Below are 13,826 nucleotides of genomic sequence, written 5' to 3'. Positions count from 1 at the left end.
AATATAATCCATAATGTAATATCTGCAAGGAATTTGAGAGGGTGAAGGACAGACAATCAGCTATGGCTTCCACCCCGGACCTGCGGTCCCCCAGGTCTCACCCAACATCACATCACCTGCCATCCTTCAGAGTGCCATCTGATATGCCCTGCACATGTCCGTCCCCCCCACCCCCCACCCATCCGGCTGCAGCAGTGGCCGCTTAGCACTGGACCCCAGACCCTTTACCCCAGATACCCGCTGGAAACGTTACCTGGACCGGGCGCTGGTTCCCTCCCTGGTCCACACACACCCTCTGGTCGGAAGAATGTCCCCAGTGCTGTGGCCCAGTTCTTGGGTGTTAGAACGTTGGCTGCTGCTTCTGTGCTGTTGCTGCCTCTGGAGTTCAGGCAGAGTATCTAGACCTTACAGTCTGATTGGGATGCCAGGCAGTAACACCCGCCTGCTTCATGGCAAGCCTACCCAAGGTAATCCACTTGGGAACTGTGAAATGCTCGCCAATTCCCTATTAGCGATAGCCTTCAGCTGTGTGGTCAGTGGGAGTTAAAGTAACCTTCACTATATTATCACAGAGAGGGCTCTGTTCATTGGGACAGACAGGCAGCAGCTGAAGTTGCCCCCATTATGGGTATCCACAATCAGGGGGTGGCATGGTGAACCTGCAGGTGGCAGACCAGCCGGCCCTCACAGGCCAGGGCGACACCCCACCAATGGCGGCCCAACCCCCAACCGAGCCCGTCCTCCAGAAGGCTCCCTCATCCCTTCCTCCCCGCATCAGATTTCCAAGATGACGACTCTCCTCCTCGGATCCCTACAGCAGCCATTCGACTAGCTTCACGTTTTTAATAGGTGGACTAAACGACGCCTGTGTGACCGCTCACTGGGGAGCTGGTAAGATCACAGGTGGCCGTTCGATAGGGGGTCCTTCCCGTTATTGGGATGGAGATTGGACTTAATTGGTGATTATTGGTTACTCGCCACGTCGTGGCAGGATCCAAACTCGCCAACGGGAGCGGCCAGTTATGTCGGTGTGGTAGTCGGTATTAGGGATATTGCGGTACCTAGGTTGATGCTGTAAGACCATTGGTGTGGGAGGTACCTGAGACAGCAAGATCATTGGTGAAGCCTGCCTGCTGGTTCCACCCAGTAAGGCGGAGTATAAGAGTCTGTGTCTCCCTAGCTGCTGCATTCTGTACCTGCACTGCTGGGGAAACATCTAGTCCAATAAAGCCTTCAATTGTCATCCAATCTCGCTTCTGGGGTCATTGATCGAGCATCAATTTATTGGACTAGATTTTTGAAAATGGAGCTCCGAATCAAGCTGGAGTGTCTGCAACTCAACCCCTACATGGCTAACTCAGCGGCAACTTTCAAACACTGGCTGGCGTGCTTCAACGGGTACCTCAGGACGGCCACGACTGTACCCACGGAGGACCAGAAGATGCAGGTTCTCCACTCGAGGGTGAGCCCAGAGATATAGACTCTCATCGAGGATGCGGATGATTTCAAGGCCGCGATGGCCCTGTTGAAAGGACACTACATTCGCCCAGTAAACCAGGTTTATGCCCGACATCTGCTAGTGACAAGGCGACAAATCCCAGGGGAATCGCTGGATGAATTCTACCGTGCGCTTCTGGTACTAGGTAGGAACTGTGACTGCCCGCAAGTTTCAGCCAGCGACCACACAGAACTTTTAATCTGGGATGCATTCGTTGCAGGTATGCTGTCCTCCCAAATCCGTCAGTGGCTGCTGGAGAAAGAGACACTAGGCCTCAAGGAGGCACGGGCCCTTGCTAGCTCCCTCGATGTGGTCTCCCGAAACGCCCACGCGGACGTCCCCGACCGCTCGGCAGCCCCTTGGGCAGCGTGGAATCCACTCGCAGCCGACCCCGATGCATCCCCCATCCCCCCACAAGCTTGTGCCGCGCAGCTACCAGGCAACCTCGGGGGGCCCCGCTGTTATTTTTGCGGGCAAGCCAAGCACCCCCGGCAGCTCTGCCCGGCCCGCTTCTCCACTTGCAAATGTTGTGGCAAAAAGGGCCATTTTGTGGCGCTATGCCAGGCCCGGGTGGTTGCCGCTGTCTCCGGGAGCGAATCGGGGCCACCACCACAACTCTCTCCACGGACCACGTGCGGTCCGCGGGTGCCGCCATCTACATTTTCCCGAGCCACGTGCGACGCGTGGTCGCCGCCATCTTGCCCACCCCCAGCCATGTGCTACACATGGGCGACGCCATCTTGGCTGGAGTCTCAGGACCCCGATTCGGATAACCACAGACCGCCCGAGGAAAATCTTCAACTTTTACCACGACTCGCCTCGGTGGCCCGGGACCAGTCTCGGCCCCGAACACTCTCGACCGCGATGACGACCGTGCTCATCAACGGGTACAAAACATCCTGCCTGATCGACTCCGGGAGCACAGAGAGCTTCATACACCCCAACACGGTAAGGCGCTGTTCTCTTCCCATACACCCAGTTAACCAAAGAATCTCCCTGGCCTCTGGGTCTTACTCTGTAGAGATCAAGGTGTTCTGCATAGCTAACCTCACGGTCCAGGGAAGAGAATTAAAAAATTTCCGACTCTACGTCCTCCCTCACCTCTGCGCTGCCACGCTCCTGGGATTGGACTTCCAATGCAACCTCCAGAGCTTAACCTTTAAATTTGGCAGCCCTATACCCCCCCTCACTGTCTGCAGCCTCGCGACTCTCAAGGTCGACCCGCCTTCCCTTTTTGCGAACCTCACCCTAGATTGCAAACCCGTCGCCACCAGGAGCAAACGGTACAGTGCCCAGGACTGGACCTTCATTAGGTCGGACGTCCAGCGGTTACTGAAAGAAGGTATTATCGAGGCTGGCAACAGCCCCTGGGGAGCTCAAGTAGTGGTTGTAAAAACTGGGGAGAAGCACAGGATGGTCATCGATTATAGTCAGACCAGGTATACGCAGCTCGACGCGTACCCTCTCCCCCGCATATCTGATTTAGTCAATCAGATTGCACAATACAAGGTCTTTTCCACGGTGGACCTCAAATCCGCCTACCACAAGCTCCCCATCCGCCCGGGCGACCGCAAGTACACTGCATTCGAAGCAGATGGGCGGCTCTACCACTTCCTAAGGGTTTCCTTCGGTATCACAAATGGAGTCTCGGTCTTCCAACCGAGATAGACCGAATGGTTGACCGGTACGGTTTGCGGGCCATGTTTCCGTACCTCGACAACGTCACCATCTGCGGCCACGACCAGCAGGACCACGACACCAACCTCCGAAAATTCCTCCACACCGCAAAATTCCTTAACTTAACCTACAACAAGGACAAATGCGTGTTCAGCACCGACCGTCCAGCCATCCTCGGCTACGTAGTGCATGATGGAGTTATAGGCCCAGATCCCGAACGCATGCGCCTCCTCATGGAGTTTCCCCTCCCCCACTGCTCCAAGGCCCTGAACGCTGCCTGGGATTTTTTTCATATTACGCCCAGTGGGTCCCCAATTATGCGGACAAGGCCCGCCCACTAATCCAATCCACAGTTTTCCCCCTGACGGCAGAGGCCCGTGAGGCCTTCAGCCGCATAAAGGCAGACATCGCAAAGGCCACTGTTGCTCTCTTTGGTTGGCTCTGAATACGGCGGTCAATATGGTCGCCTTCCTTAAGTCTAATTACGTTTGCTCTAGAGTCGCCAGGTATCTTTCGATATTGCCACAAGGTTCAAAACCGAATACTGATCAAAGACTAGATACACCAGTTAGTTAGTTCAAAGTCAATGCTTATTTCTTTACACACACAGTTTAATATACTCATGCACAAAACTCTACAGACTAAACTATCACTACTGCTAAAGCGTATACTTAGCTTCGGGCGCCCACTCAGTCAGAGGAACAATGGCCGTTGGTCGGTTCTGAGGCTGCTGGGGTTGAACCGGTGAAGGGGAACAGCTAAGGTCGTCTGTCTGGTAGCGTGCGTTGACCTTGGACTTACTTGTTTCTGGTGCAGCTGGTGGACAGGTCTTTCCTCGGTGAGAGCTGGGTCCAAGAGAACGATTCACTCTTGGGGGCTCCTTCTTATACCCAAAGGGGCTTCGCGCTCTTTTGGGCGGGCCTTGAACTTGGCCCCAATCAATTGGGCCGTTTCTTGATCGTTCCTATTGATTTCATCCAATAAAGGGGTGGGTGCCCTGATGGCTGGGCGTGTCCTAGGTGGCCGTTGGCCTGCTTTGTTTCGGTCTCCTCTGGCGTCGGGGTGTCTGCCTTAATATCGGTTACTCAAATGTTACTCTTTTGTTCCCGGAGATGGGCCATTAGTATGCTAATGGGTTTGCAGTTTTGGTCTTGTCTGGGAACTGCGGCTCAAATATACAGACAAACCCTGAACCTGCTTGTTTTCTTAGCATTGTCCATTTTCCCTGCAATCTTTTCAAAGTGTCCATTTTGTAATCAGGAAGTGCCATCCGACATGGCTACACTCCCGCCTTGTGATCCTCAACGCAAAGCGTGAAGAATCATATTACCGCATCGTCGTCATTCTCTGACCAAGCTGGGAACCCATAAGCACTTCACAGGCTCTACACTGCCCTATCTTATGAATTGCAAACTTTACCTAAAATCATTTTACATACATACATCATTATAAAACTATACGGGGCGCTATGACATTCAGACATGCATTACAAAATATAAAACTGGAACCTCTAACTCGCCTAAATAAACTATCCTCACTCAAACAATCAAATATAATCTACAACATTTTAAACTGTACAAATGGCAGCAACACAAGTCTCTCTGGCTTGGCAGCCAAGCGCAGAGGTTTACATTTCTTTATTAAACGAACATAACACACACAAAAACCGAATGCACTTTAATTCACTTAAAGGGGTTGAGGGGTTTGTTGGAGTCCGAAGATAGGAGATCTAAATGTGTATACCAGAGTGTGAGAGTGGGAGGCTCTCCTTCGCCATTTCCTGAGTCTAAGTGTCTGCACGATACTGCAGAGTATCGCCAGTACTAAGAGTGCTTCTACGATGTAAGATAGTGAATACCAGGTGATAAACCTGTCACACCAGGTCGTGGTGTCGGCAACTGTCTCGGGGGTAACTATCTCGGGGCTAACTATCTCGGGGTACAGTGGATGGCAGGGGTGGGAATAATTCACGGCCTGTTTGGTAGGGGTCAGGGGGGTAGCGCCCGCGCGCAACTGAAGGGATCCCGCTAAGATCCAGGTGTAAAACTTGAAGGTTGTCTTCATCTTTCCTTTTGTCTGTCTTCTTTTCTTCCTCTGGGGTTCCTGATGTTTCGGAGTTCTGTGGACACAAGCATAATATCTGTTATTATTTTGCTTAAGATCTTGTATGTCTGTCCTTTGTTGCCAATTACCCATTATAATTGGTCACCATTTGTGACTCCCTCATTTTTTTTTTAAACCGATACTTGGACAAGACATCCGAGAAAAATACTGATACAGTGCGAGCCGTCTCGCAGCCTGTGCGATCTACCATCCCAGTGTTTGAGGATGTAACTAGCATACGGAAGCAACCTAAGGGTCTCCATAAACAAACTCAAAAATTTCGAACTAAAAGTGCCAAATGAGGTGCGTATGGGCCGCGGCGGGTAAGAATGGGTGGAATCCCCGGGTAGGACGGTGATCAATGCCATATGTGCTCTACCCGAGCGTAGCTGACCAGAGGGGGGGGGGGGTCCTCAGGCAGGGCGGGGACCAGTGCCGTTTCTCCACTGCCTGAGCGACCGGCAAGAACAGGTAGGAATGTGGTCGTCGTGGGGGCTGCCTCTTATGATCGAATCAGAAGAGTAGCTGTGATCGCGTGTCTGCTGACAAACTAGTCCCACTGAACGGGTGTCTGCCGACAAACTTGTTCCTCTAAACGGGTATCTGTTGACAAACTTGTTCCATTAACTGCCAGTGGCCATTAAAAGAGTGGTGGCGTGGGGCCATGAAAAACTTTTAAATTCACAAACAACATTTAACATGTACATTAACGAACAAATATACAACAAACATGGTGCAGGTTCCATCAGAATACAGGACATCATAAATCACATTTGGGCTGGGGTGTAACTAGCATATGGAGGCAGTATAGTGTGACCGAAGAGAGGAAGGAGGAGCGAAACAAAAATGAAGTGGCATTGCTGAGGTATCGCTGCCATGAGAAGTGGTGGGTAAGCGCTCACAGTTTGCATGGGGCAGCTGGGACCTTGCAGCTGCTGTGGGTGGTGTTCTCTTTCATATCCGGGGGCTAGTCTAGCTGGTTGTGGGGGTCTCCTGCAATCTTGGGCGAAGTGTTCTGGCTGCCCACAATTGTGACATGACCCCTGGGGCACATAAGGTGGAGCAGGCTCTCTGGTGCATTGTTCCCTTGGGTATGGTTCCCTGGGTGGGGGTCGGGGCTGTTGGTGTCGTTGCTGGTTCGGGGGGCATTGGTGGGCTGATTCCGTTGCCTTTTCAGGGGGGCTTGACATTCTCGTGCGTAGTGTCCTAACTGTCCACAATTGTTGCATTCCTGGGATTTAGGCTGCTGTGGGCTGTTCCTGCCCTCATTTACCCATGCGGGGTTCTGGTGCGTCCTAACTGGATGCATGTCTGCCTGCTCTTCATCTGGTTTCACAAATACGGTTTTGCCTTGGACGGATTGTCCCCAAGTGCAGGACAATCTTTTCTAATTCCATTTCTCGTTGTGGGCCTCGTCTGAGGGGTCGTAATTTGCGCAAGCTCTCGGTCCTGCCTCTGTCGCATGAGAGACTAGAGTTCGAGTCCATTTGACCATATTATCTGCAGACAAATGGGCGCGGCCTAACTCTCCGAATACTGCTGTGAAATGCATCCACAAGTGTCGAGCAAACGCTGTGGGGTGCTCTGTTTTCTTTTGCCTACACTTTTTTAGGCCTTCAAGGGGTCTCCTCTGTTACAGCCAATCGCATCTAGGATCGCTGTGTGCATTTCTCGGAGTGTGTCTCCTGATACATTCTGTGGGTCGGGAAGGGCTGCCACGACTGAAGGGTCGAGGCTTAAAACTGTGAGCTTCACTTGCTCCTTTTCGTCCAAGCCGTACATGGTCGCCTGCTGGTTAACTCTAGCAAAGAACTGGTGGAGGTCTGATGTGGGAAGGAACGGTGTAATTTTACCACACGGTAAAATTTTAACAGGGTTGTACATAAGAAATCTGCATTTCCTTCTGCTGTGGCCTTGCGGTGTGTGGTCACGGGGTTCATAGGGGTGTGTTCTGCCTGTTCAGTCGGGGGTTAGGGTGCTTTCCTTTTCTGGGGGTTTTCTTGCGTACATGTCCCATGTACATATCTGTGGGCAGTTTCATTTAACTCCTGCCAATCGGGACCGTTTTCCTGGTCTAACTGGGGTCCAAACGTACTTTGAAATCCATTCTGGACAGAAAGGAGAGATTGCAATTCAGCAATTTGCTTCCGGCATTTTGCGTGATCTAGGGAGCTCTGCCTTTGTTCCGTCGTGGAAGTGTGGAGTGCTCGTAGGGCTGCTTTTAAATCATTGCACTGTTTCTGCAATTGCTCTACCTGTTGCTCGATTTCTTGTCTTACCAAGACTGCGCGTTGCGTGGCCTGGTAGGCCTTATCGTATTGGGCCTGAAAACTACTCAAATGGGCGTGACAAGACTGGTGTGCCCTCTTGGCATCATCCACCTCTCTGTCCCTCGCCACTAACTGTTCTCTTAACTCCTTATTCTCCTTCTCAAATTCGCTCACATCTCCCTCACTATTTCTGTCTCTCTCCTCAACCTCTCTACGGAGCGTCCTAATGACCTCCTCTGTGCCTCGCAATTGTGCCAAGCAGGACACGATTGCCATCGGCTTGCGAGCTTTCCCTAAGCTCTTCTTATGGATCTCTGTCAGGTTCTCCCACCAAGTATGTCCGATACTCCCGGGACCTGTTTCGTCATTGGCGCAGAATTCACTCCAAAGGGGCCATCCTTTCCCTTTGAGATATTTCCTGATCTTTTCTTCCCATACTGTCCTACTCTACTGGTTGCTGCAACCTCAAATTCTTGGGGGCTCAGAAGGCATTCCATTGCCTTCATTGCCATTTTCTCTCTCTCTATGTTCTCTACCGAATTTGGAACGGGGGTGATAAAGTGGTGATGTAAACACGGGTACGGCTTACGCTATTTTCCGGCCTACAAAACTCCCGACAGTTTTACGCAACAAAATCTCTCAGGTTTACCTTATATCCTTGTTAGTACGCATACATTAACACACTTCCCAATCTCGGGGGTTTGATTAGTATCGTTCTTACACTTGTGGTTTTTCATATTCTAATTGGATTCCAATTCAAATTTGGGTTCTCTCGGAGTGACTAGGCCACTTCTAGGTCGAGCCCCACCTGGGTCGCCAGTAAATGTTGCTCTCTTTGGTTGGCTCTGAATATGGCGGTTAATATGGTCGCCTTCCTTAAGTCTAATTACGTTTGCTCTAGAGTCGCCAGGTATCTTTCGATACCACCACAAGGTTCAAAACCGAATACTGATCAAAGACTCGATACACCAGTTAGTCAGTTCAAAGTCAATGCTTATTTATTTACACACACAGTTAAATATACTCATGCACGAAACTCAACAGACTAAACTATCACTACTGCTAAAGCGTATACTTAGCTTCGGGCGCCCACTCAGTCAGAGGAACAATGGCCGTTGTTCGGTTCTGAGGCTGCTGGGGTTTCAACTGGGACAGGGGAACAGCTAAGGTCGTCTGTCTGGTAGCGTGCGTTGACCTTGGACTTACTTGTTTCTGGTGCAGCTGGTGGACAGGTCTCTCCTCGGTAAGAGCCGGGTCCAAGAGAACGATTCACTCTTGGGGGCTCCTTCTTTTCCCCAAAGGGGCTTTGCGCTCTTTTGGGCGGGCCTTGAACTTGGCCCCAATCAATTGGGCCGTTTCTTGATCGTTCCTATTGATTTCATCCAATAAAGGGGTGGGTGCCCTGATGGCTGGGCGTGTCCTAGGTGGCCGTTGGCCTGCTTTGTTTCGGTCTCCTCTGGCGCCGGGGTGTCTGCCTTAGTATCGGTTACTCAAATGCGGGCAGGAGTTACTCTTTTATTCCCGGAGATGGGCCATTAGTATGCTAATGGGCCTCCAGTTTTGGTCTTGTCTGAGAGCTGTGGCTCCAATATACAGCCAAATCCTGAACCTGCTTGTTTTCTCAGCATTGTCCATTTTCCCTGCAATCTATGCAAAATGTCCATTTTGTAATCGGGAAGTGGCCATCCTAGATGGCTGCACGCAATCGATGAATCACTCCCATTTCAAGTCGAGAGCGCCGCATCCGACGTAGCCCTGGCGGCCAACCTCAACCAAGCGGGCAGGCCCGTGGCCTTCTTCTCACACACCCTCCATGCTTCAGAAATCAGTCATTCCTCCGATGAAAAGGAGGCCCAGGCCATAGTAGAAGCTGGAGGCATTACCTGGCGGGCAGGAGATTCACGCTCCTCACTGACCAACGGTCGGTAGCTTTCATGTTCGATAATGCACAGCGGGGCAAGATAAAGAACGATAAGATCTTATGGTGGAGGATCGAGCTCTCCACCTACAACTATGAGATCTTGTATCGTCCCAGGAAGCTAAACGAGCCGCCTGATGCCCTATCCCGTGTCACATGTGCCAACGCACAAGTGGACCGACTCCGGGCCCTCCATGAGGACCTCTGCCACCCAGGGGTCACTCGATTCTTCCATTTTATCAAGACCCGCAACCTGCCCTACTCCATCGAGGAGGTCAGGACCGCCACCAGGAACTGGCAAATCTGCGCAGAGTGCAAGCCGCACTTCTACAGGCCAGAGAAAGCGCATCTGGTAAAGGCTTCCCGTCCCTTTGAACGCCTCAGTATGGACTTCAAAGGGCCCCTCCCCTCCACCGACCGCAACACGTACTTCTTGAACGTGATTGACGAGTACTCCCGGTTCCCATTCGCCATCCCCCGCCCCGACATGACCGCAGCCACCGTCGTAAAAGCCCTCATTACTATCTTTACCCTGTTTGGTTTCCCCGCCTACATACACAGCGACAGGGGGTCCTCCTTCATGAGCGACGAACTGCGTCAATTCCTGCTCAGCAAGGGCATCACCTTGAGCAGGACGACCAGTTATAACCCCCGGGGAAACAGACAGGTAGAGAGGGAGAATGGAATGGTCTGGAAGACCGTCCTACTGGCCCTATGGTCCAGGAATCTCCCAGTCTCCGGCTGGCAGGAGGTCCTCCCCGATGCACTCCACTCCATCCGATCACTGCTGTGTACCACGACCAATGAAACACCTCATGAACGTTTCCTTGTCTTCCTTAAGAAGTCCTCCTCCGGGACCTCGCTCCCAACCTGGCTGGCAGCTCCTGGACCCATTCTGCTCCGGAAACACGTGCGGGCGCACAAGTCAGACCCATTGGTCGAGTGGGTCCACCTCCTTCACGCTAACCCTCAGTACGCCTACGTGGCGTACCCCGACGGCCGGCAGGATACGGTCTCCCTATGGGACCTGCCGACCGCTGGATCCCCACCCACACCACCCCCACCTACCCACCCTCCCTCCCACCGGCGCACCCCACGACTGCCCCCTTCCCAGGTGGATCGGTTCTTCCACTGGTCCCATCCAGGGGTGATGAAGCTACTGAAGAAGCCGGAGTCACGCTCCCGGAGTCACGGATGCCCGAGCCGGCGCCTGCATCACCGCCAAAACTGCGACGATGACAGAGGATGACCAGGGCCCCCAAACGATTAATTGCTTCATTTTGATGTACGTGTAAATAAATTCTACAAATAGTTGTGACATGTAATAAGGCAAAACACTGTACCACCGACGGGTACCACCATAACCTCTACCACTGTTTAACACGAGACCACCACCACTGCTGGATTCTTTTTTTTCACAGGGGGTGAATGTGGTAGTCGGTATTAGGGGTATTACGGTACCTAGGTTGATGCTGTAAGACCATTGGTGTGGGAGGTACCTGAGACATCAAGATCATTGGTGAAGCCTGCCTGCTGGTTCCGGCCAGTAGACGGAGTATAAGAGTCTGTGTCTCCCTAACTGCTACATTCTGTACCTGCGCTGCTGGGGGAAACATCTAATCCAATAAAGCCTTCAATTGTCATCCAATCTCGCTTCTGGAATCATTGATCGAGCATCAGTCGGAAAACAGTCAGTGGCTGGCAAGGTTCCCGATTTTGGCCTCTGCTGCTATCTAACGGGCCCGTTCGTTTGCACCCCAGGCCGAGGCCAGTAGATCGCACCCCACATTTTGCAGTATCTAACAGAGCCTCTCTCCTCTATATCCTTCTTCCCCCGTACCCCCTCTGCCACAGCCACCCTCCCCCACCCTCTTCCCCATTACCCATCGCTTCACTCCAATGCCAAACTTCTCATAGCCTCACTCTCCCCCAGCCCCTCCTTCTCCCTCTCCCTAATCTCTCTCTCCAAAAACCAGTTACTTCTGAGGAGAAAGAGCAAGTATTCAGAAAAAGAAAGAAAAGTTTGACATTCCACTACTTCTGGCTGTGAGCATCACTGGCAAACCACACACGCATTTCAGAGTCAAAAAGTCCTAACTCCAGATATATTCCATCAGAATTTGTTGATGTTCACTCCACATGGTATCAAATCTTCCAACAGGTCAACACAGTTTTGTTCTTCACATTCCTCTGGATATTGAAACGAGAAGTTGCCAAGCGTGACACTCAAGTGTCTAAACTTAATGACACGAGGTGAGTGTCACAGTGTCTGGGGTTTGATGGAAATAGCTTCAAGTTTCCAGAAATGTTTATAAAAGGAAAGTTTTCAGGTCTATGTGGAAAGAATAAAGGAGTGGGACTAATTGGATAGCTCTTTCAAAAAAAAAACAATATCGATACAATGGGGTGAATGGCCTGCTTTTGGGCTAGATGATTCTGTAAGGTTTATACATTTAACTACCTTCAAAGGTAAGAATTATTAAAAGGAAAACATTGAAACTTGACTATTAGTAATTTTAAAAAAGCTCAATAAAGTCTGGGTGTCATGGTAGTACAGTGGTTAGCACAGTTGCTTCATAGTGCCAGGGTCCCAGGAACGATTCCCAGCTTGGGTCACTGTCTATGCGGAGTCTGTACGTTCTCCCGTGTCTGCGCGGGTTTCTTCCAGGTGCTCGGGTTTCATAAGAACATAAGAACTAGGAGCAGGAGTAGGCCATCTGGCCCCTTGAGCCTGCTCCACCATTCAATGAGATCATGGCTGATCTTTTGTGGACTCAGCTCCACTTTCCGGCCCGAACACCATAACCCTTAATCCCTTTATTCTTCAAAAAACTATCTATCTTTTTCTTAAAAACATTTAATGAAGGAGCCTCAACTGCTTCACTGGGCAAGGAATTCCATAGATTCACAACCCTATGGGTGAAGAAGTTCCTCCTAAACCCAGTCCTAAATCTACTTCCCCTTATTTTGAGACTATGCCCCCTAGTTCTGCTTTCACCCGCCAGTGGAAACAACCTGCCCGCATCTATCCTATCTATTCCGTTCATAATTTTATATGTTTCCATAAGATCCCCCCTCATCCTTCTAAATTCCAACGAGTTCAGTCCCAGTCTACTCAACCTCTCCTCGTAATCCAACCCCTTCAGCTCTGGGATTAACCTAGTGAATCTCCTCTGCACACCCTCCAGTGCCAGTACATCCTTTCTCAAGTAAGGAGACCAAAACTGTGCACAATACTCCAGGTGTGGCCTCACTAACACCTTATACAATTGCAGCAAAATCTCCCTAGTCTTAAACTCCATCCCTCTAGCAATGAAGGACAACATTCCAGTCGCCTTCTTAATCACCTGTTGCACCTGTAAACCAACTTTTTGCGACTCATGCACTAGCACACCCAGGTCTCTCTGCACAGCAGCATGTTTTAATATTTTATCATTTAAATAATAATCCCTTTTGCTGTTATTCCTACCAAATTGGATAACCTCACATTTGTCAACATTGTATTCCATCTGCCAGACCCTAGCCCATTCACTTAGCCTATCCAAATCCCTCTGCAGACTTCCAGTATCCTCTGCACTTTTTGCTTTACCACTCATCTTAGTGTCGTCTGCAAACTTGGACACATTGCCTTTGGTCCCCAACTCCAAATCATCTATGTAAATTGTGAACAATTGTGGGCCCAACACTGATCCCTGAGGGACACCACTAGCTACTGATTGCCAACCAGAGAAACACCCATTATTCCCCACTCTTTGCTTTCTATTAATTAACCAATCCTCTAACCATGCTACTACTTCCCCCTTAATGCCATGAATCTTTATCTTATGCAGCAACCTTTTGTGTGGCATCTTGTAAAAGGCTTTCTGGAAATCCAGATATACCACATCCATTGGCTCCCCGTTATCTACCACACTGGTAATGTCCTCAAAAAATTCCACTAAATTAGTTAGGCACGACCTGCCCTTTATGAACCCATGCTGCGTCTGCCCAATGGGACAATTGCCATCCAGATGCCTCGCTATTTCTTCCTTGATGATAAGTTTCCAGCATATTCCCTACTACCGAAGTTAAGCTCACTGGCCTATAATTACCCGCTTTCTGCCTACCTCCTTTTTTAAACAGTGGTGTCACGTTTACTAATTTCCAATCCGCCGGGACCACCCCAGAGTCTAGTGAATTTTGGTAAATTATCACGCGTGCATTTGCAATTTCCCTAGCCATCTCTTTTAACACTCTGGGATGCATTCCATCAGGGCCAGGAGACTTGTCTACCTTTAGCCCCATTAGCTTGCCCATCACTACATCCTTAGTGATAACAATCCTCTCAAAGTCCTCACCTATCATAGCCTCATTTCTATCA

At 50.5% G+C, this 13,826-nt stretch overlaps 1 protein-coding gene across 1 annotated transcript in view; it reads left to right on the top strand.

Moving 5' to 3' along the window:
* LOC140403311 (adhesion G protein-coupled receptor E1-like) overlaps positions 1-13,826 on the top strand; it is a 331,002-nt gene that overhangs the window by 302,139 nt on the left and 15,037 nt on the right. Inside the window, exon 20 of the mRNA XM_072491155.1 lies at positions 11,628-11,719. Coding sequence (XP_072347256.1) covers positions 11,628-11,719 — 92 coding nt within the window. The remainder of the gene's footprint in view (positions 1-11,627; positions 11,720-13,826) is intronic.

Source organism: Scyliorhinus torazame, chromosome 27, assembly GCF_047496885.1.
Source record: "Scyliorhinus torazame isolate Kashiwa2021f chromosome 27, sScyTor2.1, whole genome shotgun sequence".
NCBI classification, from domain to species: domain Eukaryota; kingdom Metazoa; phylum Chordata; class Chondrichthyes; order Carcharhiniformes; family Scyliorhinidae; genus Scyliorhinus; species Scyliorhinus torazame.
This window is presented reverse-complemented; position numbering and strand designations above follow the sequence as displayed.